Source organism: Glycine soja, chromosome 17, assembly GCF_004193775.1.
Source record: "Glycine soja cultivar W05 chromosome 17, ASM419377v2, whole genome shotgun sequence".
Taxonomy (NCBI): Eukaryota; Viridiplantae; Streptophyta; class Magnoliopsida; order Fabales; family Fabaceae; genus Glycine; species Glycine soja.
Window position 1 is genome coordinate 27540343 of NC_041018.1, and position 26578 is coordinate 27566920.

The window sequence follows — 26578 nt, forward strand, 5'->3', positions numbered from 1 at the left end:
GAGTTGGCGCAAACCAATCAAAACGAGGAACAGCACACGTCGTTCAAATCCGCATAATAACATCTCAGATTACCTCGGCGTGCGTTTCTTCCTCTCTTTCTTTCTACTTTTCGCAGCAACAGAAAAAACCATCTTTCACACAACCACGAACCCTAGCAATTCCCACACATTCCCAATTTCAGGTCTCTCTTACGTTTCCTATTTGCATCTTCTTCTTACTATCGTTCTATTTCATTGCCTTATCCTTTTAACTTTTCACCGTAGAAGCCTCGTTTTCGGAATTTCCGGTGCCCGGTAATTCTTATTCGATATGCATGCCATTTTGTGCCTGAAAACGTGTTTAGCTACGCCCAATTAATCACCATATTAGTTGTTTTTGTTCTTTTTACGAACTTAATTTTTATACTATCGAATTATTTGTTGCTACGGTGTGTTTATTATATAGGAAAACCGTCTCAGCATAAATTTGACCTTATTTTCCTCTTTATATCATGTGAATTGATTTGTTTCCATGATTCTAAGGTTATTCAGACACTTCAAAGTTTAGTCATATTAGGCTGACCGCATATGCCATGACATGAACACCTTAACAAAAGTTTGGTCACCACCTAGGAAGCAAGTGAATATTAATCTCACTAAATAAACTGCCTATGGCGATTGTTTGTCATGTGTATTCGGTTTGCATGTGCATGTGCACGTGTGTGTGCTGTTGTTGCTTCTTACAAAAGCTCGCTATTGTCAATGTCTTTGTTGTGTCTTTTTATGTTACTATCTCACTTTGTGATAGTGTCCTGTTGTTGTTCTTATTTGCAGCTGTAGTTTACCGTGGAGGGAGCTAGTGAATGCTACAGATTACAATCCAGTGTTTCATTTTTATAGATGGTTAATTTGGCCAAGAATTAGCAATATGCAACAAATATGATTTGATATGATAAGAACTGAAGGGGGGCACATGAATTCACTGCTTATTATGACTTAAGAGAATGAGATACGTGTGTTATTACAGGTTATCGTTGCACATAACTAGGATTATCTGTTGGTGTGAAATACAGAAGCTGGCCAGCAAAGTGGCTTCCTGATGTAATGCCACACTCTCTTAAGGTCAGAGCGGTGGCTATGTTTGAAGCTGTACAGGAGATTGCCATATACATTCATAGGTTTCACAATCTTGACCTTTTTCAGCAGGGGTATACACCAATCTCTATTTTCTTTCCAGTTTTTGTTATGAAGTTTCCTTGGTTACCTAATTGACATGCATATTTTGGGTTATGCAGATGGTATCAGATTAAAATTACTATGAGATGGGAAGATGATGAAGATGTATCTTTTGGAATCCCAGCTAGAGTTGTTCAATACGAAGGTAATTTGTCAAGATTATGCATTATATTACTCGTGTTTGAGGGAACTGGTTATGTATCATATAGTACTAAACCGCATATTAAATTAAAATTTGCCAATTATTTAACCTGCTGATAAGTATTGTAATTGTGCTGCACTGCTGCCATTTCATTGGACAAGGGGTCCTCACCCCAGAAATCACCATGTCATTGGTAACTTGCATATGTAACAAGTTTCATGTGTATGACATGTATATATCAGCTTGAGGGGGAGTCTTGATTAATGTAAATTTCCCTTGTTGTATGTTGTTACTAGAATAGTTATACCAATTATTTACAATAAATACATCTATCCCTGTATACCTATAGTTTATGAAATCCTAAAAATTGAGGGATATGGTTTTGAAGTACATTCAATATCAACAAGGGCTGAGAAGATTTCTCTTTAGAAATTAAATAAACTTTAGAGTGCGTTTGAATGAAGAGTTTTAAAATGTCAAAGAGTTTGAAATGCAAAGTAACTCAAATTAAAAGCAATCAAATCCCATTCGATTGTGAAATAACTTGTTTGGATTATTATACTTTTCAAGTGTTTTACAGTCTTTGTTCATTTAGTTTTATTCTCTCTCTCTCTCTCTGCCACACATAACCAACCCAAGAAAAAATCCATGGTCACAGAGAATTCTTTGGTTTGATGATATCTGTTTTGAGAAACGACTCTTTGAAATCGAAGGTTTGTTGATCTTTGTTTTGAGAAATGATTCAGAAGGGTTTTGAAGTTTCTCGCTTGCGATTTCCAAGCGAAGAAGTCGATTCCTGAAAATGTGTAGATTGTTGTCGCTTGTCTTGTTGTTGCTTGTGAGCATTTTAAAGGATGTTGAGAGGATCTAAATGACACCGTTTTGTAGTTACTCATTGTTGTTTTAGTGACTTGGCAAAGGTGGAACTCATTGGTTGTGTACTTGTAGAAGTGCTTTTGGAGTTGTTATTAGTGTGTTTGGCAATGATGGCAGAGAGGTGTCTGAGGATGTTGGCAGTAGGGAATCTCTTCAGTTTGTGCAGTAGTGTGAAGGTGAGGGATGACAGGGGAAAACGAAACGTCTTCTATTGGATGAAGGTGGAGGACGAGGAATTTAAAAATCCCACCTATTTTAGTGCAATTTTAAATTCTTAATTTTTACAAAGAATAACATATGGAAATTTCTTTAAATTTTGATATTAAATATCCAAACAGAGTATTTTATTGAATACCAATAATTTCTTTATTGAATACCCTAAAAAATTGCATTGCTCTTTTCAAATGCTTTTTCCAAAATTGTACCAAAAAAATGCTTTATTCGTTCACAAGGTTAGGGTTTAAAGTATTATTTACTTGAAATTTTACTTGATGAACTCAATGATCCTTGTCTGTAATGAAAGTTGATACTTGACTTGAGGCCCCTTGTAGTTAAAAAAGTGGATCTGGAGGCTATTTAATTTGTAACTATTTGAACTATAAATTTGGATGTGTTGTTTGTCAAGAACTTTTTGGGAAACACTGAAGCACATGAGATTGTGGTATCTTGTTTTGTAATTTTTCTATCACACTTTTTCTTTTGATCGACAAATGTTAGTTTGTTAGCTTTTGTAAGAAATTTCAGTTAGGGGGATTCAAACCCATGGCCTCTCCCCCTCCCTTTTCACTTCACCCTTTCCCAACCATGGGCCAACCTTATATCTCTTCTTCTATCACACTTTATATTTTTCTTTGTGCACCTACATATTTTCTCATATGAAAACTTTTTGCAGAAGCTATTTTGTATGTGCTGAATTAATAATAACACTGATGTGGTAGAAAATTTTATGATTTGCAGCTCGAGATCTGGGTCCTAGCAGTATATATGGTATTTGGAGGATTGATGATACAGACAACAGTTTCTCAACACAGCCCTTTCGGATAAAATATGCTAGGCAGGACATTCATTTATGTATGATGATCTCATTCAACTTATCCCTTGGTAGATTTGAGGTGATCTTTCTATCATTTCTTCTCTTTCTTGAGGTTATTGAGGGGAAAGGATATATTGTGAGATGCCAATATTGGGCGTCAAGTTATCTGTTGGGAGATCTCCTAGATCATACCACTCTGTTAACAAGGTTGACATGTAATTACCCGTAAATTGTTTATGCACTCAAGCAAAAATGTTCCTGCAGTGACACAAGTGTCTAGTGATCTTATACAACACAAGACCCTGAATGACTCATTTAGTTACAAATTAATTGATGTGACTATGTGAGGACTGCTTGTAATATTTAATAGGTTTAATCTGGCCACAGTGATTTACGTTTGTGGTTGAATAGCTGTGGCTACCATATTTCTCTTTTGTTTTTTTTTTTTGCTACTGCCATTTTACTTGCTAACTAGGGTTGATAGGGTTCCTATTCATAATGACTTGATTGAGTAGAATGAGTCAAATTGGTTAAAATTTAAAAATTCACTTAGTAATTTGAGATTTATGAGCCAAGATATTCCCTAAACCACTAAGATGAGCTCATGAATCCAGTCTAGACATGACCAAATCAATGGCAGAATTGGACATAAAGGAACAAGCAGGTGTTTTCCCCCACCCTAGCACCATTAGATTATACTCCCACCATAGATCCCATCTATCCTTTTGTATTTGTCATGGAACAACTCTCCCACCCAAAAGCTTAAGTTATTAGATGAATAAGGCTCACGGTTAGTTTTATATCTCTAGCATGCTCCCTCACTTAAGAGCCCTTTGGACTTTACATATGGATCATACAAGCCATCTCTACCTTCTGCTAGACATCAATTTTAATAATGTGAACTGCAAAGATGGAACCCTTGATCTATAATGATCATACTGGATTTGATACCATTTCAACGACTAACTCCAGCAAAAGTTTAAGTTGCTAGGTGAAGACTAATGATTGGTTTTAAGTCTTTGACAACAATGCTTTAAATTTCAATATCTTAACCAACAGAGGTTTCATGTTTATTAAATTGTTCAAGTGTCATATTCAAGCCAACCAACTCATGAAAGAAACTTTGTTTATTTTTTCTCCATGATATCACCTAGGACTTGCTTATCAGATTTGAACTTGCACATGTTCATCTTGACATTTATTTGAAATAATGATCAACCATTGGACAAATGTAAAAAGGAATTTAATCCCATGGTTGAGATGAAGAGGGGTTCTAGAATAGCCAAAATTAAATTACTTAACCCTTTCTAATAAATTAGCAAGGTTGCCCAACTTGTAGTTCCTATATTGGGTCAGACAAGGGAGATAGAATCATAAAATCTGAGATTATGTTGGAAATAGGAGCATTTAATGATTAATTGATTATAACTCTTCCAAGTAGCTTAGTTGTGTTTCACTGAGTTCAATGTATCTTAGGAGTTAAAGAGTAGTTCTCTTTATTATCTTTGTAATCATTATTATTATATATAGATCATTCTAATGAGTAGTATACTCACTCAACTAAATTTAGAAGCTAAAATATGTTTCTTTTTTCTCACATTCTTTCTTTCTCTACTCACGTGGTATCAAAGCTCCAAATCTAAAAGGGCTTTGCTTTCTACCACAAAACCACTCTAAAGAAGGTCTAATAGCAGATAACAGTGTGGAGTTGTTGCTCTCCAAAAGCTCCCCCCCCCCCCCCAAAAAAAACATCAACAACTCATAGTAGTTAATGCAAATGCACTGTTGACTTCTATGGTTTGACTAGGCTGATAAGTTTTCAATCCCTTATAAACTTGACTGGGCACTGAGTGTTGCCAAGTTTTACTGTATTATTCAAGGTTTTAAGTATTGGTCGCGGTCGCGTTGCAGTTTCGTCGCATTTGTTAATATCGCGGCAAATCGTGGATAAATGTGATGGATATGGTCCCAATTGTGGACGTGTTGCAGTCGCGGACAGTTAAAAATCCTTGATGTTGCAGCCCAAATCACGGTCCCGGATCGATGTTTAAAACCTTGGTATTATTATTGCCTTTTAATGTGAGTGTTAGATTTTTCTAGCACTCAATCCAAAACACAGGCCAAACAGCCCATAGCAGAGTCATCACAAGGAGATCCAAAGCTATAAAACCCAATGCTCAGTTGTAATTCATTGCAGTGCTGAAGTTGTGCATAGCTCCATGGACCTAGGTTGAACATCACTGCTATAGGAAGGAATCTAGAATGTTTGAATGGACTGGAAAGGTGAAATTAGGTTTGAGTTTATGTGAAGCTAGTTCTCATAACACTGTTCAATTGTTTAATTTTGGGTCAGTTAGTGTTAGTAATGTAATATAAAACCATTTGCGTGTCTTTATCTAACAAGCTTTTGGGGTTGTTAGTTCATGACATGGTTTTGGAGCCTATTTGATCAAAGTGTGTCGACAGTTTGATCCACATCACCCACCCCTTATTTTTCTAAGGCTTAAATATATTTTTTTATCCCTGCAAGATAACACTTTTTTCATTTTCGTCCTTGCAAATATATTTTTTTTCGTCTTAGTCTTTGCAAAATGTGTTTGTTTGTTTTTCATCCCTAAAGTACTTTAGATACCGCTTTGAACAGTAAAAAAGTGCTTTGAACACACACAAAAAATGCTATCTAAAGCACTTTAAGGACGGAAAACAAAACAATCATATTTTGTAAGGACTAAAACGATTTTTTTTTATGTGAACGAAAATGAAAAAAGCGCTAAACTGCAAGGACCAAAAATGTAGTTAAGCCTTCTTCTAATACAAAAGTTGGATTTGAGCACAAGGTAGGTGGGCTTGTGCATTGTCCATTCTTTTCCCAAAGGGCTCTTTTGTGATGGGACATCTTGGAGATGTAATATAGAACCATTCATGTGTTGTCAACTATAAGTTTAATTTTTTGGGAATCGTTAGTTCATGATAGGAAGTTTTGTCTGGTGTGTTTTATTTTAACAGCCCCACCTACCAACATGTCTTTTTTGGAGTTTGAGACTTCTGCTGGACATGTTAGTGTGTGATTTTACAAGTCTGAACACAATTCCCATGTGATCCTATCAGATCATGTTCTGATGCAGGAACAGGATCACTATAGCTGGAGGAACACAGAGCTGTCTAATTCTTTAATTAAGAGTGCACTTGTTGTGACTACCTTGCTCTTCAATTCAATTTTCTTATCTAATTTAACTGTGTTTTTGTGGTTCCTAAATTGCAGGTTTTACCTACAACAGCTGTAATTTTAAAATTTGAGCTTATGTATGCTCCCACATTTGAAAATGGGTGAGTGATTATGATTAAAGTAGTACACTTTCCTTTTTGATTGATCTTTCCTTAGTGAAATTTTCACACTGACTTGAGTGCATCATCATCTACAGTGCTGACTTGCAAGCTTCGCTGGATGCTTACCCTGCTGCTGTCCACGAATTCCGAATTCCTCCAAAAGCTCTTCTAGGATTGCATTCTTATTGTCCTGTACATTTTGATGCTTTACATGCAGTGCTGGTTGATGTCAGTATACATGTAAGTTTACTGAAAGCTGCATCGACGGCACCCAGGTTTGTCACATTAACTAATTTTCAGTATGAATCAATTAGACTTTTATTTTAAAATTTCTATTTCTTCTGAGAAGTTTACTTAATATACTCCCTCCTCCGTTCCTTTTTAATTGTCGGATTTTTAACCAAAATTTGTTCCTATTTATCTATTGTTTTCAAAGTCCAAGATAACATTAATTTTTTTTGTCAATTATACCCTTATTCCAATTAATTATTTACATTTTTTTTATAAAATTGAATAAAAAAGGAAAGAAATGCTTCAATAGAGAACATAAAGGTTGGCTTGGAAAAAGGAACGTTGACTTGGAGGGAGAAACGAGTCAATCAATAGGAAAATGGGTGTTTTGTTTTAGGGAGAGAGAAATAGGTCAACCAATAGAAAAACAAGTTAGTTACGGAGAGAGAGAAAAAAGAGTCGTGATAGTTAATTAGGGAGAGAGAGTTGGGGAATGGTTGAAGTGATTTGTTTCAAACCAAGGACACAATTGGAAAAATGCTTGCAAATTTAATAGGAAAATAGTGGAGTCATTAATTTTGTTGGCTGGAGTGCAAAATCATTAAACGACTATTATAAAGGACCACGGGAGTATTTGATTGAAACTTTTTCTATGAATGTTTATTACATAGAGTAACCTGTTTCACTTGCTTTGTTTCAGGAATTCTCGTAATGCTGAATTTGTTGCTAATAAAAGTTACGACACATTGGATCAAGTATGTTCTAAACATTAGATGTCTCTTTTTTGAGATCAATGTTGAAGTTCTTGTTAATTTGCTATGGTTCAAAATACTTGTTGCAAATCTAAATTTGCATTCATTTATACCCTGGGCTTCTAGAAAACTGGCATGTTACTTGGCGCTCAAGCATATTATTTGTGCCATTGTTATCTCTTTTATTGCATCCAACTTTGCATAGTCAAAAGTGGAAAGTTAATCTTTGCATATATTCACCTATACTGATGTACATGTTATATGTGGGTTGCTTTGTGTTTTGTGCTTATATTATGACTTTACCAAGTTCTACCTTATGCATTATCTGAACCTATTTACCATGTGGATGATAGTTAGCATATGCAAAAAGAAAATAGTTTTACTGTTTAAATAATCCATCATTCGAAAAAAATAATAACATTTAATATGAAAAAGTTTCATGCCCAAAATATAGCTTTAGAAAGAGTTGAGTGGAAAATAAAGAATGTGATGATCATAAAAGGCACTTCTTGTTAATGCAAAGATTTTGAGATGTTTGACTTCCAGGCTCTACTAAAAGCTTTCTGCCAGCACCATAAAGGGGTAAAAAGCATTTTAAAAGATGTTTGTGTAGGAAGTGCGGTAAACTTATGTTTTGGTATTATAGTAATCAGGGATCAGATTCTTATTTATATATTTTTTCGGCTTAAATATGTTTAAGGTCCTTGATAAATGATCGAATTTTGTTTTGGGTCCCTAATAAATTTATTTTGTTGTTGAGTCCTTGATATATTAAAACTTTTGCTTTGAGCTCTGTTGTAAGTAATGACGTGATACAATCCCAACCATTGATAATGTTGGAAAGATTAATTTATTAGGTGACGTGTCATCACTTAATTGATAGTATTGATTCATAACAAAAGTTTCAATATATCGGGGACTCAACAACAATATTAGATTTAGAGAACTGAGAAAATAAGAGAAAACATTGAGAATAGAAAAAGGAAAAACTGATATTATTGATTCTGAAAAAGTTAGTCTATAATGCAGTTACAGAGGAGGTATTTATAAACCTCTAGACCTTGAAGCTAATCACAAACTAACTAACAGAATTCTGTTAGTGAAAGAAAAGTAGTTAGCTGTCTAACTGTCCTGCAATAACTGTTTGTAACAGTTATTTTTATACATTCATTCTAATACCCCCCCCCCCCCCCCCAACTCAAAGGGAAGGTTTTTCTACAGAAAAATGCTTCACATTGTGTTTGTCCCTTAGTGCTTCAAATCTTGTTGAGGAAAGTGGCTTGGTTAAGACACCTATCCATTTATCTAAGGCAGGAAGACGCACAACTGAGAGTTGTTTGGCCAAAATTTGTTCTCTTACAAAAAAGACATCAATTTCCATATGCTTTGTTCTACTATGGAACACTGAATTGTGAGCTATGGACACTACACTTTGATTATCACAGTAAATCACAGGAGTTTGAAAAGAAACATGTAATTCTGTTAGAAGGATTCGAATCCAGGTTAATTCAATAGATGTTTGGGTCAAGCTTCGATATTCAGCTTTAGTGCTGGACCTTGCCGTGACTTTTTGCTTCCTGGACCACCAGGATATCAAGTTTGAGCCAAGAAAGATAACTGCTCCTGATGTGGAACGTCTTTCATCAATATCTGATGCCCAATCAACATCATAGAAAGCATAGAGTGCCATAGGTTTTGAAACAGAAGCAGGTTGAAGGAATAAACCATGAAATATAGTACCCTTGAGATATCTTAATATCCTTTTGACCACAACGCAATGAGAATCCAATGAATTAGCCATATACTGACAAACCTTATTAACAACATAACTAATCTCAGGTCTAGTAAGGGTAGCATACTGCAAGGCACCCACTACTGACCTATAGAGAGTTGGATCATGAAATAGATCAGCTCCATGTTTGGACAGTTTGCAGTTTGCAGTTTGCAACCATAGGAGTAGAGATAGAGTGTGTCTCAACCATTTGAGTTTTATGAAGTAGATCTCAGACATACTTACTTTGAGACATCAAAATAGACCTGTTAGGAAGATACTTAATCTCCAGCCCCAAGAAGTAGTCTAAGTGACCTAGCTTTTTAAGAGAAAAGGCTGTATTCAATATCGAAGTTAACTGTAGAATGAGAGTTAGAACTTCTTGTGATGATGATATCATCTACATAAACTAGAATGTAGACAATGTGTTGTTGATGTGTATAAATGAACAAAGAGGGATCACACTTGCTTCCTACAAACCCAATCTGTATTAGTGTTGACCTTAACCTGTCAAACCAAGCCTTGTTAAGTTTACAAACCAAGGATTTTTCTTCAACTTCAAAACCTGCAGGTTGAGTCATATAGACAGTTTACTCAAGTAATACATTTAGAAATGCATTGTTGACATCAAGCTGAAATAAGTCCCAGCCTTGTGAGAGAGCAAGAGTTAGAACTGCTCTAATTGTAACTGGTTTTACCACAGGAGAAAAGGTTTCATGAAAGTCAAAGCCATGAACTTGATGAAATCCCTTAGCAACTAGTCTAGCTTTGTACCTATTGATTGAACCATTAACATTTTCTTTTATTCTAAAGACCCACTTGCATCCAATAGCTTGTCTACCAGCTGGTAATGGAACTAAATCCCAAGTTCTGTTTCTCATTAGAGCATTATACTCCTCCTGCATAGCTGCAAACCATTCTGAACTTTCCAAGACTTGATTTACACTTTTAGGTTCAGAATGAGTAAGAAATAATGAAGGATGCAGCCTAGGATTGTGTATTCCAGATTTAGACCTAGTTTGCATAGGATGAGTGTTAATGAGAATTAGAGTTGATGCAGACACAAATTCACTATGAGACATAGTTTTTGATGATTGAGGATGAGTGGGAGAGAGTGCAGTTGGTATAGATTCACTAGACGACACTATATTGGACGATTGAGGATGAGCGGAGGTGGATTCAAGTGAGTTTTGATTTAAGGCAGTAGCAGAGAAACCAGGAGGAACATTGGGAGCTGAAAGGGAATTGGAGAAAGGTATTTGGGAAAGTGAAGGTGTAGAGGCTGAAACAGGAGGAGATAGGTCAGGATTGAGGCTGAAATAGGAAGTAATATTCTGTGTTGAACTGGAGGAAGAAGAAAACAGATCTAAATATGGAAACCTCAACTCATTAAACAAAACATACTTAGAAATGTAAATTCTACCAGTTGAAGACATACATTTTTAGCCTTTATGTGAAGAAGAGTACCCCAAGAAAACACACTCTTAAGACCTGAAATCTAGTTTGTGAGTATGATAGGGTTTCAACAGAGGAAAGCATGCACAGCCAAATGTTTTAAGAAAGTGAAAATCGGGCTCTTTGTTAAAAAGAGTGACAAATGGAATAGCAAAGTTGAGTGCTGCAGTGGGTAACCTATTAATCAAATAGACTGCAGTGACAAGCATAATCCCAAAACTGTAGAGGTAGAGTTGCACGATGAAGTAATGTGAGTCCTAGATCAACTATATGTCTATGCTTCCTTTCAACTACACCATTTTGATGATGAGTGTGTGGACAGATTAGCCTATGCGAAATGCCATAGGAAGCTAATAAAGCAGAGAAGGGTCTATATTCACCACCCCAATCAGATTGAACACTTTTTATTTTAGTGTTAAGTTGAAGTTCAATTGATAACTTGAAAGTTTGGAAAACAAACAGTTTCAGCTTTGGTTTTAATAGGAAATATCCAAGTATATCGTGAAAAGGCATCAATAAACGATACATAGTATTTGAAACCAGAGTAGGAGATTAAATGATAAGGCCCCCATAAATCTGTGAAGACAAGTTCTAAAGGAGAATAAACTGAAGTGGAAGCATAGGAAGATAGCCTATGAGATTTTCCCACAAAACAAGAGGCACAAAAATCTGAAATCACTTTATTAGATGAAGAAATGTTACACTGATCAAGAACAAGTTTTAGTACATGACTATTAGGGTATCCTAACCTAGCATGCCAAAGGTTAACAGTGCTAGGAGATGAAAAATCAGAACTAGATGTAACAATAGACTCTTTATTAGTAGTAGAAGATGTTGTTGGTAACAACTGAGGTTTGTGATCCTGGAGTTTGATGCTATGAAAAGAATAGAGACCATCAGCACCCACAGCACCTTGAAGGAGCACTTTATTGGTTCCCTGTGATTTGACAAGGCATAAGTGAGGGTGAAATTCAAAGAAAACAACATTGTCTTTAGCAAACTGACTAACACTTCGCAAATTTTTCGAAATGGAAGGAACATGTTACAACTTATTAAGTTTGAAAGTAATATGAGAGTCATTAGGAGACAAAAAAGATGAAGAACCAATGTTGGAAATACTCAAACCTTCACCATTTCCTATAAAGATTTGGTCAGGTCCATTAAAATGTGACAGGTGTTTGATATGCTGTGATTCACCAGTTACATGAAAACTAGTTCCAGAATCTGGAATCCATGTTGAGCTAGCTTGACCATTACCCTGAGGTGTCAAATTGGTAAGCATCACACTAGGCTGGCTGGACTACTGAGTAATTGGTTTAGAGTTAGGATTAACCCAAGTATTTGAGGTCCTACCCGAGGCAATCGAATAAGGGATTGGTTGGAGTGTAGTTGGATCAACAAAGGTGAGTGACTCATGAGGTTGAAAATTCATATCAGAACGAAAGTGGCACACATTAGCAGTGTGACCATACTTGAGGCAGATTTGACACTGGAAGTTAGCAAATCTGCCTCCACCGCGGCCTCTTTCAGAACCACCGCGACCACCACCTCGATCAAACGAAGTATTACGACCACCGTTACTTCTACCATAACCTCCTCTAGAGCCACCAGAATCATTACCTTTATATGAGCTTCCATACGAATAACCTTGAGTGTAATTCAGGGATGGAGACGCAAGCATTTGAGTGTCTCGATTGTACCGAACAAGACGAGTTTCATGGCCATAAGGCAGAGCCTCAATCTTTGCAATTGATGGCATACGTTTCTTGCTTTCAATCATAGAAACTATTGGTGCATAATCCGAAGGTAGACCTTCAAGAATAGCATCGACATGCTCCTCATGCCGTACCGGAACTCCAACGCCGGCAAGCTCGTCAACGTAGCCTTTAATTTTGTGAAGGTACTCATCCATTGTTTTCCCTTCAAGTGAGACAGCACGCATCGCGGTTTGTAATTGCCGTGCCCTAGACTTGGTGTGAAGATTGATATGCTCGCGAATCTTCTCCCATACCTGATAGGAGTGCTTTGAGCCTAGCACACGAGAAAGGACAGACTTCGAGAGTGTCGACTAAAGCCAAACAAGCAACGTTTGGTCCTGCACTTCCCAAGCTTCGTATTCAGGATTAATGCGATCTATGATTCGATCATCTTATGTGAGAAATTGAGGCGGAATGACTGGATTAACCACAAACCTCTGCAACTTATGCGATTTAATGACTGGTTCGACGTGTTGTCACCAATGTAGATAGTTGGAATCATCCAATTTCTCAGCTATCGTTGTCGGAAATGAATGCGAACTGAAACCTTGAGATGCGGAAGCCATGGAAGTGAAGGTGCAGCTTGAAAAACTGAAGAGAAGAGCTTTTACGAAGAAACAAGCTCTGATACCATATCAGATTTAGAGAACTGAGAGAACAGAGAAAATAAGAGAAAACATTGAGAACAAAAAAAGGAAAAACTGATATTATTGATTCTGAAAAAGTTAGTCTTTAATGCAGTTACGAAGGAGGTATTTATAAACCTCTAGACCTTGAAGCTAATCACAAACTAACAGAATTCTGTTAGTGAAAGAAAAGTAGTTAGCTGTCTAACTGTCCTGTAATAACTGTTTGTAACAGTTTTTTTTATACATTCATTCTAATAAACAAAAATATTTATTAGAGACCCAGAACAAAATCTGATCATTTATCAGGGATCTTAAACATATTTAAGCCTATTCGTTCTATTGGTTTAGTACTTTTTAGACATTAATTTTTGGGCATTAACTGAATGCCTTATGTGACTAACCAGGGTTTGAGTGATGCTGCCTCTGTAAAGTTGAAAGCCTTCATGATTGTTAAAGCATTATTAACAGCTCATGGTATATTACTTGAAGAACTACAAAAACTTAGCAAAGCAGTTGATCAGGCTATTGATATTCCAGAGTTTGTGTCAAAAAGGAACGATATGAAATTAATAAATTCTGTTCCGCAAGCTAATCAGTTTACTACAGAAGTTGAAATTTCAGGTCAACGCATGCCACAAAATGGTCTCGAGGTCTTTCCTTAACTTTATTCATCTGGCTGTATTGTTTTTCCATTTATGTCGCTCTTTATGGTTTTATTAAGGCTTAAATAATTTTTAGGCCCTTGATATATACTTGATTTTTGTTGAGTCCCTTATAAATTTTTTCATTGTTCCGAGTCTCTGATATATTAAAAGTTTTGTTCTGGATCCCTGTCGTCAGTTAAGTGATGACGTGACACATCTCAATGATTGATATATATTGGAAGAGTTGTTGAGATGGTGTCACATCATCACTTAACTGACGACAGAGACTCGGAACAAAACTTTTAATATACTAGGAACTCAGAACAACGGAAAAATTTATTAGAACTCAAAACAAAAATCAGGTATATACTAGGAATCTCAAACATTTTTAAGCCTTTTATTAATTAAATGGTCTCTTCTTGTACAGGGAGCAGACAGAGCTTTAGATTTTGAGACTGCTGAAAAGCTTCGTTCCTTGTCAAAGAGAGAGCTGTTGAACTGTTATCATTCAGTGGGAAATCGATTGTTGTATTTATGGAACATATTTCTGAAGTTCCACAGGTATGCCTATCATACATATATCATCAAAATTAACCAAAAATGTGTGGTTCTCTAAATTTTACGTTTGAATCTGTTTCAATTTTTTGGTTAAGAGGCCTATTTTTTTTTTGTGTTCACACACCTTTTAATGAGCAAGCATATATATTTTGATTTTAACTGCCCATTTTGTTTGTTATGGAACATTTTCTGGAGGCAGATAAATGACATCATTAGCTTCTGTTCCCCTCATTCAGTTTTTTTTCTATACTTGGTTTCAGATGATAGTTTTGCGTACAAATCTGCATTCAGTTTTCACATGCTGACATGCATATAATGTGAGAATGTTCCAGTTAACTGTGACAATTATAGTTTGTCGCCTTTTTCATTACCCCTCTATGAAGCACGAACTTTAACATGGACACTGGACATGACAGATGCAGACACTTCGATCTGACTAATGTCTAAAATATAGAACACAGGGACATCGAATACACACAAACAAAAAGATTTTAATTAAATGAAATATGAGTAACGTAACAAAATATCTAAATTGATGATATGTTCATCTTTTTAAACCAACTTTCTATGTTATTTCAAGTGTATTAGTTGTGTAAAGGTGACAGCTTAAGTGTTTAAGCCAACAAAAAGTAATTTTTGAACAAGACACCTAATAAGTAGTGTCGGACAAGTGTCTGAGTGTGTCGGTGTTGAAAATATGTCTGACATGACAAACAAGAGAGGTGTCCGTGTTTCATAGTTATCCATGCATGAGTATATATCATGAAATTTAATCAGCTACAATATTCTTGTTTTTAGGGATAACAAAACAAAGATTCTAGAATTTTTGCATGATGCTTGGGCTAAGGATCGAAAAGCTGAATGGTCAATATGGATGGTGTACTCTAAGGTCGAGATGCCTCATCATTATATAAATAGTGGTGTACACAGAAGAGTTTCCAGTTTGTGGAAACTACCTGATGAGGTAAATACTTGACTGTTCCTTCGTATCAGGAAAGATGCTTTGTGAAGTTGGAACTTGGTAAAAAAAAATTTGGTGCAAATAACTAAAAGCATATTTTTTCCCTTAAATTATGCAGCCTCCTCAGACTGCTGCTACACGTGCAGAACTTCATCGAAGAAGCATTGCACAAATGAGGGTAGTTATTAGCTCTTGTACCATTATTTATCCATGTGTCAACATCTCATTATTTACAATAAAACTATAATAATTTATAATATCAATATCTAACTATATCCTATATAATCTCTTAACCATTTAATTTTGAGACCATTCCTGGACCTCCCTAAGCCTATCCTAACAATTTGCATATGGCCTATTAATGGATTCAATTTTGCAGATTAACAACCGGTCAATTCAAGACATGCATATATTCGGTGATCCTTCAAGCATACCAATTGTCATTGTTGAACGTGTGATGAATGCACCACGTCGGACTATCAGTGACAATTCATACTTGAGACAGGTAGAACTTGTAAATTCACATAGCTTTCAAACTGGACTCAACTTGGACACTGCAAACAAGATATCTGCTCCACAAACTAGTACCCGTGTGTTGAAGATTGTTGTCTTTGTGCATGGGTTTCAGGCAAGTCTTACACTTGAGCTCCTCTTTTTTTTTTTGGTCTAAACCTTCGGTTCATCAAGGGGAAAGAGACCTTGACTAGTCTGGAGTTCAACCAAGAGGTAAATAAAGTTTGACCAAGAACTGTTTCTGTCAAGGATCAAACCCGAGTAGTATTCGAATGATTCAACCTTAGCTTGTTGTATTGTCCAACTTAATTTATAGATTGAATCTCTTAGAATGTGAGTTTGGGTCTAACTCAACCTCAAAAACGAGCTCATGGGGTGAGGGTTGCCCTCCATTTATATATTCTATCTTTGTCTTACTTGAGAATTTGAATTGTGTGGTAAACTTCACACACACACCACATATTGCTTTTATTAATCATGGAAATATATAGAGTACAGAGAAGAGAGAGAGAAGACAGCTGTTGAAACTTCTCATACACTCGAGATGACAATACATTTAGACTTGACACACACTCAGCCTCACTTACACACTCAACATTCCCCCTCAAGCTGGAGCATATAAATCATATGCACCAAGCTTGGAACATATAGACTGAATTCTGGTTCCTCTTAGGGACTTAGTCAAAATATCTGCTGGCTGATCATTAGAATTAATGAACTCAGTGATAATCTCCTTGGAAAATAGTTTCTCTCGAATAAAGTGACAATCAACCTCTATGTGCTTAGTCCTCTCATGAAAGACTGGATTGGAAACAATGTGAAGGGCTGCTTGATTATCACAGAATAACTTCATTTGCCCAACTTCACAAAACTTCAACTCTTGTAGAAATTGCTTAATCCACATAAGTTCACATGTGACCATAGCCATAGATCGATATTCAGCCTCTGCACTGGATCGAGCAACAACAGTCTGCTTCTTGCTTTTCCAAGAAATAAGATTCCCTCCAATGAAAACACAATATCCTGATGTAGATCTCCTATCCATGGGACAGCCAGCCCAGTCTGCATCACAGTATCCAAATACTTGAGTATTACCTTTGTCTTCATATAGCAATCCTTGTCCAGGGGCTTTCTTGACATATCTAAGAATTCGCATAACGACATTCCAATGATCGACATGAGGACTCTGCATGAATTGACTAACCACTCCAACAACAAAGGAGATATCAGGTCTTGTAATGGTGAGATAAATGAGTTTTCCCACCAGTCTCCTGTATCTCTCGGGGTCAGGATAAATTTCACTTTGATCTGCCAAAAGCTTCTGATTTGGATCCATAGGACTATCAGCAGGTCTACAATTCTGCATGCCTGTCTCCTCCAAAATATCAAGTGCATACTTCCTTTGTGAAATCACGACACCATCTCTTGATTGAGCAACCTCAATACCAAGGAAGTACTTTAAATGTCTCAGGTCTTTGGTCTGGAAATGGCTGAATAAGTGCTCTTTAAGCTGGATTATCTTAGTAGCATCATTTCCTGTAATCACTATATCATCAACATAAACCATTAGATAAACATACTTTCCAGGAGATGTATGACAATAAAAAACCGAATGGTCCGTCTCATTTCGTTTCAGCCCAAAAAGTTGAACAATATGACTAAATTTACCAAACCAAGCCCGAGGAGATTGTTTTAACCATAGAAAGATCGATGTAGCTTGCACACAAGGCCATACTCCCCCTGAGCAACAAACCCAGGAGGTTGCTCCATAAAAATCTCTTCCTCAAGATCACCATGAAGGAAGGCATTCTTGATGTCAAGCTGATGAAGGGGCCAATGGCGCATGGCAGCCATAGCAAGAAGCATGCGAATTGTGGTGATTTTGGCTACAGGAGAGAAAGTATCACAATAATCAAGACCATAAATTTGAGTGTAGCCTTTAGCTGCTAATCGAGCCTTAAGCCGATCAACCTCACCATTGGACCCAACCTTAACAGTATAGACCCATCTGCAACTCACAGTTTTCTTGACAGGAGGAAGAGGAACAAGTTCCCAAGTACCATTATTTTCAAGAGCCTGCATTTCATCAATCATAGTTTGTCTCCATCCAGGATGACCAAGTGCCTTATGAACATTAGAAGGAACAGTAAGAGAAGACAAAGAGAAAACAAAAGAGAAATATGAAGGAGATAACCGATGATAACTCAAAAAATTATAAATAGGATGAGGATTACGAGTAGATCGAGTACCTTTCCTGATGGCAATAGGCCAATCTGAATCAAGATGATGAGAAGGAGTAGAGGAAGAAGGATCCATGGTTTGAGGATTTGTTGGAGGCGGATGGGAATCACAAGGAGGAGACTCGGGTATAGTAGAACCAGCTTGTCATGACCTGCGGTGATATGTAAGAAGAGGTGGAGGAGTAACTTCAATTGGACTCGGTGGAGCAGATGGAATTCCCCTAACATTTTGACTAAGATTATCTAGTGGACAAGGATATGGAACTGGAAGAACTTGCTGGAGAGAAGAAGAATAGTCCATGGAGGGTGAGAAGAAGGGTTTGTCCTCAAAGAAGGTTACATCAGTTGACATATAGTATCGTCTCTTGATTGGAGAATAACATTTGTAACCCTTTTGAAGACGAGAATAACCCAAAAAGACACATTTGATGGCCTTAGCAGAGAGTTTATCTAAACCAAGAGAGAGATTATGAACAAAACATGTACAACCAAACACTTTTGGAGAAACATGATACAATGGATCATGAGGAAAAATAATGGAATGAGGGATTTGTTTTTCAAGAGAAGAGGAAGGCATTCTGTTTATTAGGAAGCAAGCAGTAAGAACTGCATCTCCCCAATGATGTGCAGGAACATTGGTGTTTAACATTAGAGAACGTGCAGTTTCAAGGAGATGACGATTCTTTCTCTCTGCTATGCTATTTTGCTGTGGTGTATGAGGAAATGTAGACTGATGTAAAATATCTTTTGAGGATAAAAATGAGGACAAATGATGAGAAAAATACTCTTTGGCATTATCACTTCTGAAAATCTTAATGGTTTTACCAAATTGGTTCTCAATTTCATTAAGGAAAGACATGAATATAGGCAAAAGTTCAGATCTGTCATTCATTAGATAAACCCAAGTACATATGGAGAATTCATCAATGAAAGTTACAAAATATCTAAAACCAAAAGATGTAACACGACTTGGTCCCCAAATATCAGAATAAATTGTAGAGAAAGGCGAGTTACATCTTTGTGTAGTTTTGGGAAAAGACGATCTAACATGTTTTCCTAGTTGACAAGACTCACATTCTAAGACTCGAAGATTCTTAAGAATAGGAACCATTATTTTCAACTTGGGAAGACTTGGATGACCCAGACGATCATGCAAAAGCATGGGTTCTGAAGTTGCAAAACATGACACAGGAAAGCTGGATTCTAAGTAGTAGAGTCCTCGTGATTCATGTCCTTCTCCAATCAGACGACCCGTACCATGTTCCTGAATAACAAAAGAATTAGCATTAAAGGTTACTGAACAGTTTAAAGAACGAGTCAACTGACTTAAGGAAATTAGGTTATAGGGACAATGAGGAATAAATAATACAAAGTTCAATTTTAATGAAGAAGACAAAGAAACTTGACCAATTCCTTGAGATGTAACTTTGGACCCATTAGCTACAGTAACAAAGTGAGGAATTTTTGGAAAAGACATGGATGAAAAGGATGATTTGTTACCAGAGATATGATCAGAAGCACCTGAATCAAGTATCCAAGGACTAGAGTCTTTCACAGATTGAGAAATACATGCTGATGAAACATATGGTACTGAGGAAGATTGTGCTTGATTGTCGGCTTTTGTAGACTTGAGCCGTAGATACTCCTGGTATTTCTCATCAGAAAATTTACTCTGATTTTTCTATTTTAGAAACATGAGCTACCTTGTCAGGAAAACCGTGTAAGGAATAACAGTTTTCTTGTGTGTGACCCATCCTCTTGCAATATGTGCATTGAGGACGTCCACTCCTTCCACCACGGCCTCCTCTATTGTTGCGACCTCCTCCTCTTCCACAAGATGCAGCCGTGGCTGATGTTTCCACAACTTCAGCTAAATTTTCTTCTTTCAAAGCTTGAGGCACACGAAGAAGTGCAAGAATTTGATCACGCACATGATCAAAATCTGAATGTAGACTTCTCAAGATAAGGACCATGTAGAACTTGTCCAGCTTCCTATTCACTTCCTCCAACGATTTTGCTGCAAGAAATCTCTTCAGTTCTTCCACTGCTGCTCTAGCATTACCTACATGCGCAATCATATCATGGTTGGTTTGTTTGAGAGCAGCAACTTTCTGGGTTGTATCAAACAAACTTTGAATGTCATTGGCAAATATCTCTTGTGCCTTTTTCCAAAAGGAGCAACATGTTTTGAATGATCTAAGGATCTCCAAAACATCCGGTTCAACAGATTGCCATAGCACTGCACACAACTGAAAATCCAGCTTCTCCCATTCAGCTCTCTTGTCATTCGGAACAGCATCAACTCCCTTTTCCAAGTGATCATGATATCCTTGGCCGAGAAACCATAACTCCACGGAAGCAGACCAAGACATATAGTTTTTCCAGTTGAGTTTGGCAGTAGTAACGGTGGGAGTTCCAGAGAATGAATAAACAAGACCGGAAGAAGCCATTTTTGACAAGGAAAAAGCAAAACCCTAACGGAGTAGAGAGGAGGAAGCACAAGATGACACACAAACACTGCACCCAAGATTGGAACGTGGACAGGGGAAGACGGCGCTCCCTTTGAGACAGGTCTGGCACGATTCCGGTGGCCGGAGATCGGCGCGTGGGCTTCACACACCGGGAAGAGGCGCTGCTGGAGAATCTGGCCACGCGATTTGCAGGGTTGTGTCGTGCTCCTCGAGGCGCACAAAACCCTGAACTCGCCGGTGAATTTGATGGCGGACAACGGCGGACGACGGAAGGCTGCGACAACGATGGTGGCCGGAGAACCCGCTCTGATGCCAACTTGAGAATTTGAATTGTGTGGTAAACTTCACACACACACCACATATTGCTTTTATTAATCATGGGAATATATAGAGTACAGAGAAGAGAGAGAGAAGACGGCTGTTGAAACTTCTCATACACTCGACATGACAATACATTTAGACTTAACACACACTCAGCCTCACTTACACACTCAACAGTCTTATCTAGCCAGTGTAGGACTTAGGTTTTTCCAAACACACCCCTTCAAAGTCAGCACCTTTGGGCTTGGTGTGTGAATAATATCGTCGGTGGCCCGTTTAATGGATCAACATTAGGCTCTGATATTATCTTAAAATGTAGGTTTAGGCCTAACTTACAGAAAAGTGTTTGGCGTGAGGGGGTGTATTGGGAAAAACTCAAGTCCCACATTGGTTAGACACCAAGCAAATATAGAATATATAAGTGAGGGGCAACCCTCATCCTATGAGCTAACTTTTGGGGTTGAGTTAGATCTAAATCCACATTCTAAGATGATATCAGAGACTATCCTAGATCCATTCAAAGGATCATGCACCAAACCCAAAAGTGTTGGATGTGAGGGGGTGTATTAGAAAAAACTCAAGTCGCACATTGGCTAGAGATAGTGTCAAGATAGAGTATATGAGTGGAAGATAACCCTTTCCATATGAGCTAGTTTTTGGGGTTGAGTTAGGCTCAAACCCACATTCTAAGAGGGGCAAGCAAAAAATGAAGAATTGGCTGGTTGTCTTTTAAAAAAGCTAGCAAACCAAAAACCTTGTAGTGGCAAAGACCACTTTGCTATACTATGCCACTATAGTGGTGTGGCACTATAGCGTGCTATATTTAAAACCTTGGATCAAAGTGCCTTTGTTAGGATATAAGGAGAAGGGATTAGTTACGGTAGTTAGACTATTAATGAGTTAGTTAGAGGGGTTTATTAGATATAAATAGGGGAAGATAGGAGAGAGGGAGATCTGTATCATTTTGTAAATTGATCATTAGCCTTGGAGGAGGGTTGTCTCTCCTGCTTTCTGTTCTTTTACAATCAAGAAATTTCATCTTTCTTTTACTTTCTTCTATTTTCTAATTTTGGTTCCTAACAGCCTTACTTCCATTCATTGGCATTTTCTTAGACAGTTAGACCTCATTACTCACTAGACAGCTTTGTGGGTGAGTTTATGCCTTAGCATTTCCATTCTTCAATAGGTATATTATACGGTCCAACTGCTTTTACATTGTCCATTTTCTTTAGTGCTCCTGTTACCTTGAACTCCTTATTTCTATGATGCAAGATACTATTTTGATCCTCCTCTCTAGTTTATAAATTATCCAAGTGCATTATAGTTGCATGCCTTTCATTAAATAACTTATGGAATAACCTTCCTTTGGTCCTTGATATTTCATTTTGTAACCAAAACTTTACCTTGTCCTTTATGCACTTCACTTTATCCAATTCTATTCTTTTCTCTCCCCCTAATCATGGTTTCAACTATTTCCATATATATGCATGTAAATGTAACAATATTCCATGCTCCAAAATGAATCTTGGTTTCATGAAATATGAGAACTATTGCTTATTTTCTACTTCACCTGGGGGCTGGTACAACCCTAGCAAATTTGATAACAACACTTGAGCCACACAGGATACAAAGCATTACTTACTGTCAAGGTTTTGAATATTGGTTGCGGCTATGCTATAGTTTCGTTGCGTTTGTTAATATCGCGGCAAATCGCGGATAAATGTGGCCGATATGGTCCCAATTGCAGTTGTATTGCAATCACTAACAGTTAAAAAATCATGATGGTTGCGGTCCAAATCGCGGTCATGAACCAATATTTAAAACCTTGCTTACTGGCAATGCCTAAATTAAAATCACATTGTCTATCCATGCCATAAAGATTCAACAAAGTTTTATGTTGGTCATCATTTTGTCAACTTCCTAACACAACCATGCTCTTTCATCTTGACTTGGAACTGGCTATGTAGAGAATTACATCAAAGCACAGCATTGACAGATTTACTCTATTTGTATCTTTTTCATTGTTGAAAGATGGTTGAATGCTTATTCTTCATCACTTAAAATGTTGTAGGGGCATCATCTGGATCTACGGCTTATTCGAAATCAATGGCTTTTGATAGATCCCAAGGTAGAATTTCTAATGTCGGAGACTAATGAAGATAAAACTTCAGGAGACTTCAGAGAAATGGGTCATCGGCTGGCTCAGGAAGTAATTTCTTTTGTTAGAAAGAAAATGGACAAGGCCTCAAGATATGGGAATTTAGGAGATATTAGGCTAAGTTTCGTTGGACATTCTATTGGTAACCTTATTATAAGAACAGCACTAGCAGGTGTGTCAACATTTTAGAAGTGATGGTGTTCGTCAAATCATCCGCTTGAAATTAGGGGCTAAATTTTGTCCTTTGTTTGCAGAGAGCATGATGGAGCCATTTCTAAGATATCTATATACATATGTTTCGGTATCTGGTCCACACTTGGGGTATCTTTACAGTTCAAACTCTTTGTTTAATTCTGGATTGTGGCTTTTGAAGAAACTAAAAGGCACACAGTGTATTCATCAACTCACCTTCACAGATGATCAGGATATTCAAAATACATTCATCTATAAACTGTGTAAGGTAAGAACTGTGTCCTTTGGAATCAAATATTCAGTTGGAAATTATATGAGCAAGATTTGTCGAATTATACTGTTGGAAATTATGAATTTAATGTTTGTGCACTGATGGTGTAAAATAATTTTACATTGTCATCTAATGATAAATTATTATTTAAATTACTTTAAAATAATTATTTTAAAAGTCAGTAAACTTATCATACATGACGGGTTGTGATTGGATGATTGTGTAAAATTTTTTATACTGCCACTGCATAATCCTTTTTCTCTAAAAATTATATTGTTTCAAAAGTTACTTTGTTAGCATCCAATGGTTATTTTTGTACAAATAATTCTACCAAAGAATTGATGAACATAATTGGTTGGAAATTATATGAGCAAGGGCTGTAGTGAAGATGCATTGTCATAATAAATGGATTGAAAGTGACTAAGACAATGTTCAAATTTGTGTGTTTTAAACTGAGACTTGGGGGGTTTCTTTGCAAAAGTCCCAAAGCCGAAGAGCTGCACGCTTCTTTCCTCAAAGTCCTAGATCATTCATATATGGCTTAAATACAATTTTTAGTTCTTATAATTTAGTGTGATTTTTATTTTTTTCCTTGTAAATTTTTATTTCTTGCAAATTATGTTTATTTTGTTTTAAGTTCTTTAGATATTTTGGATAACATTTTTTTCACTATTCAAAACCTTATTTTAAGGATTAAAAACAAAATAAACATAATTTATAAGGACTAAAAATAAAAAAATAAAAAAATTTCACTAATGAAAAAAACACTAAATTATAAGAATAAAAATGTATTTAAACCTTTAAATATTATGTGTAGTTTAATTAATTGGATGATAAGCTTCTAATACTGTTTCACATTTCTCTTCTTTTTCAGCAGAAGACTCTGGATCATTTTAGGCATATTATCTTGCTATCTTCCCCTCAGGTTTTCCCTTGTCTTGTGACTCTTAAAATCATTTTTAGACATGCCTTTTACTGCCACTTCTTAACTTGCATTTAAGGTATAATATGGGTATTTTAAATTGGATTTGATTGACTGACTCTGATATATAAATACATGTGATGCTTGATCATCTATTATTACATAATAAAAATTACGTGTCTTATGATCACGGCGCATCTGAAATGAATCCAAATAGAAAATAGGCTTAAATAACTTTTAACTTATTGAAATATACCTAACTAATTTTTGTTTTAAGTTTTTGATAAAAAAATTTATTGTTATGAGCTTTTGATATATCAAAAGTTTTATTTTGGATTTCTATCGTCAATTAAGTAATGATGTGACATCATTCCAATGATATATATATTTGAAGAATCGTTAAGATAGTGTCACGTTATTATTTAATTGACAACAGAGACCCAACAAAACTTTTAATATATCATAGACTTAAAATAACAAAATTTTTTATCAAGGATTCAATAAAAATTGGGTATATATATAGGATCTGAAACCTATTTAAACCTAGAAAATAAACAAGATTTTCTGGATTTTTCACTTTGTCAAAACAATACGTTGGCAGATAAACTAATTTTTTTTTCCAGGATGGTTATGTGCCTTACCATTCTGCTAGAATAGAATTATGCCAGGCTGCTTCACGTGACAAATCAAAGAAGGGTAGAGTGTTCCTTGAGATGCTGAATGATTGTTTGGACCAAATCCGTGCCAATCCCTCTGAACATCGAGTTTTCATGCGTTGTGATGTCAATTTTGATGCCACTTCCTACGGCAAGAATTTAAACTCTTTCATTGGGCGTGCTGCACATATTGAGTTTCTGGAGTCTGACATTTTTGCAAGGTTCATAATGTGGTCATTTCCGGAACTATTTCGGTAGAGTTTCCTGTCGTTGGCCCTGTTTGCATTCAGGTTTTCCAAGGGATTCAGACTAACAAGTAGGGATGCTGAAAAAAACTAGTTTTAAAAAAATATCTATAACAATAAGTAGGTTTATATAACTAGTTATATAAAAGTAGGTATAAAACTATAATTATAATTAATTTTATAGTTATGAATATTTCAAATTATCTATTTTTATTTAAAAAATAGTTATAATTATAAAATTATAATTAGTTTTATAGAAATGGGTATTTTAAATAACTTATTTTTGTTCATCCATTATTAGTTATGTAATTTATTTTGAATATAACTTATTATATAATTAGTTTATTCATAATTAGGTATATACTCATTTTAAAAATAATAACTAGTTATATCAAATTATTCTTATATTTTAAAATTTAGTTATGATTATAGTTATAATATCGGCTTATAATCTAGTTATTTATTAGGTAGGTGATAGTTATGTGAATACTCAAATTTTGAGCATCCCCTACTGACAAGCTTCCTACCACCTTCAAGAGACCAGTTGTGGCCAGATTTCACTCACAAGATAATCAAAGAATGGCAACCATCTTGGTATGTGTAAATTGGCAGGAGGATATGCATCGAAGCTGCATATTTAGTCGGCTTCAAATGTTTATTTGCAATACTTGTATACATATATAGCTTTAGAAACAGTTCTTAGTATAGTGATGTAATTATTTTAGGTTAGGTAGATAAGCTGTTAATGCCATGGGGAAGGGATTCAGCGCGCATGGGAACGCAATAACAAAAATAATTAGGCATAGATTATCTACTAAGAAATAGGCATATTTTAAACTTAAAAAACTGAATTCTCACTTATGTTAATTTGCTTTACTTTCTCTTTGAAGGAATAAAACATTTCGTTGCTCAATCTACGCTTCTTTTGAAAAGGGAGTTCTCATTGAATACAAAGACTGAATTCATATATATCCTTTCGTTTATGGAAGCATGTGCGATTAAACTAGCATTCCCGTGTGTAATTTTAGGCTTAAATATGTTTGAGGTTCTCACGAATGATCGATTTTTATTTTAAGTCTAATAATTTTTTCATTACATTGGATTTTTTGTATTAAAATTTTTGTTGAGTTTTCATTGTTAATTAAGTGATGATGTGTCATCACCTAATTAGGGTTACACATCATCACTTAATTAATTACATAGACTTCAAACAAAAGTTTAAATATATCTTGATTTAA

The 26578-nt window shown here is 36.0% G+C and overlaps 1 protein-coding gene across 5 annotated transcripts; it reads left to right on the forward strand.

The window, feature by feature from the left end:
• On the forward strand, positions 1 to 26272 carry LOC114393808 (protein FAM135B-like). Of its 5 annotated transcripts, XM_028355264.1 has the most exons (17): positions 2 to 182; positions 814 to 1187; positions 1275 to 1360; positions 3191 to 3345; positions 6529 to 6593; positions 6689 to 6868; positions 7525 to 7579; positions 13593 to 13838; positions 14260 to 14393; positions 15189 to 15354; positions 15470 to 15529; positions 15731 to 15979; positions 22968 to 23226; positions 23309 to 23514; positions 24392 to 24442; positions 25063 to 25349; positions 25808 to 26272. In XM_028355264.1, the coding sequence occupies exons 2-17, from the start codon at positions 1084 to 1086 to the stop codon at positions 25809 to 25811; spliced, it is 2307 nt and encodes a 768-aa protein (XP_028211065.1). In that variant the 5' UTR covers positions 2 to 182; positions 814 to 1083; the 3' UTR covers positions 25812 to 26272. The 5 variants fall into 5 exon arrangements, with proteins under 5 accessions (XP_028211068.1, XP_028211065.1, XP_028211064.1 ...); XM_028355267.1 differs by lacking the exon at positions 25808 to 26272 and having other exon boundaries at positions 1 to 182; positions 24395 to 24442; positions 25063 to 25474; XM_028355263.1 differs by lacking the exon at positions 25808 to 26272 and having other exon boundaries at positions 25063 to 25474.
• Positions 26273 to 26578: the final 306 nt, after the last annotated feature.

Coding starts and splice junctions, on each gene's coding strand:
- LOC114393808 (XM_028355264.1), top strand. CDS start 1,084: ATGCCACACTCTCTTAAGGTCAGAGCGGTGGCTATGTTTGAAGCTGTA. Junction 3,346..6,528: donor TATCCCTTGGTAGATTTGAG/GTGATCTTTCTA, acceptor CCTAAATTGCAG/GTTTTACCTACAACAGCTGT. Junction 23,227..23,308: donor TATAAGAACAGCACTAGCAG/GTGTGTCAACAT, acceptor CTTTGTTTGCAG/AGAGCATGATGGAGCCATTT.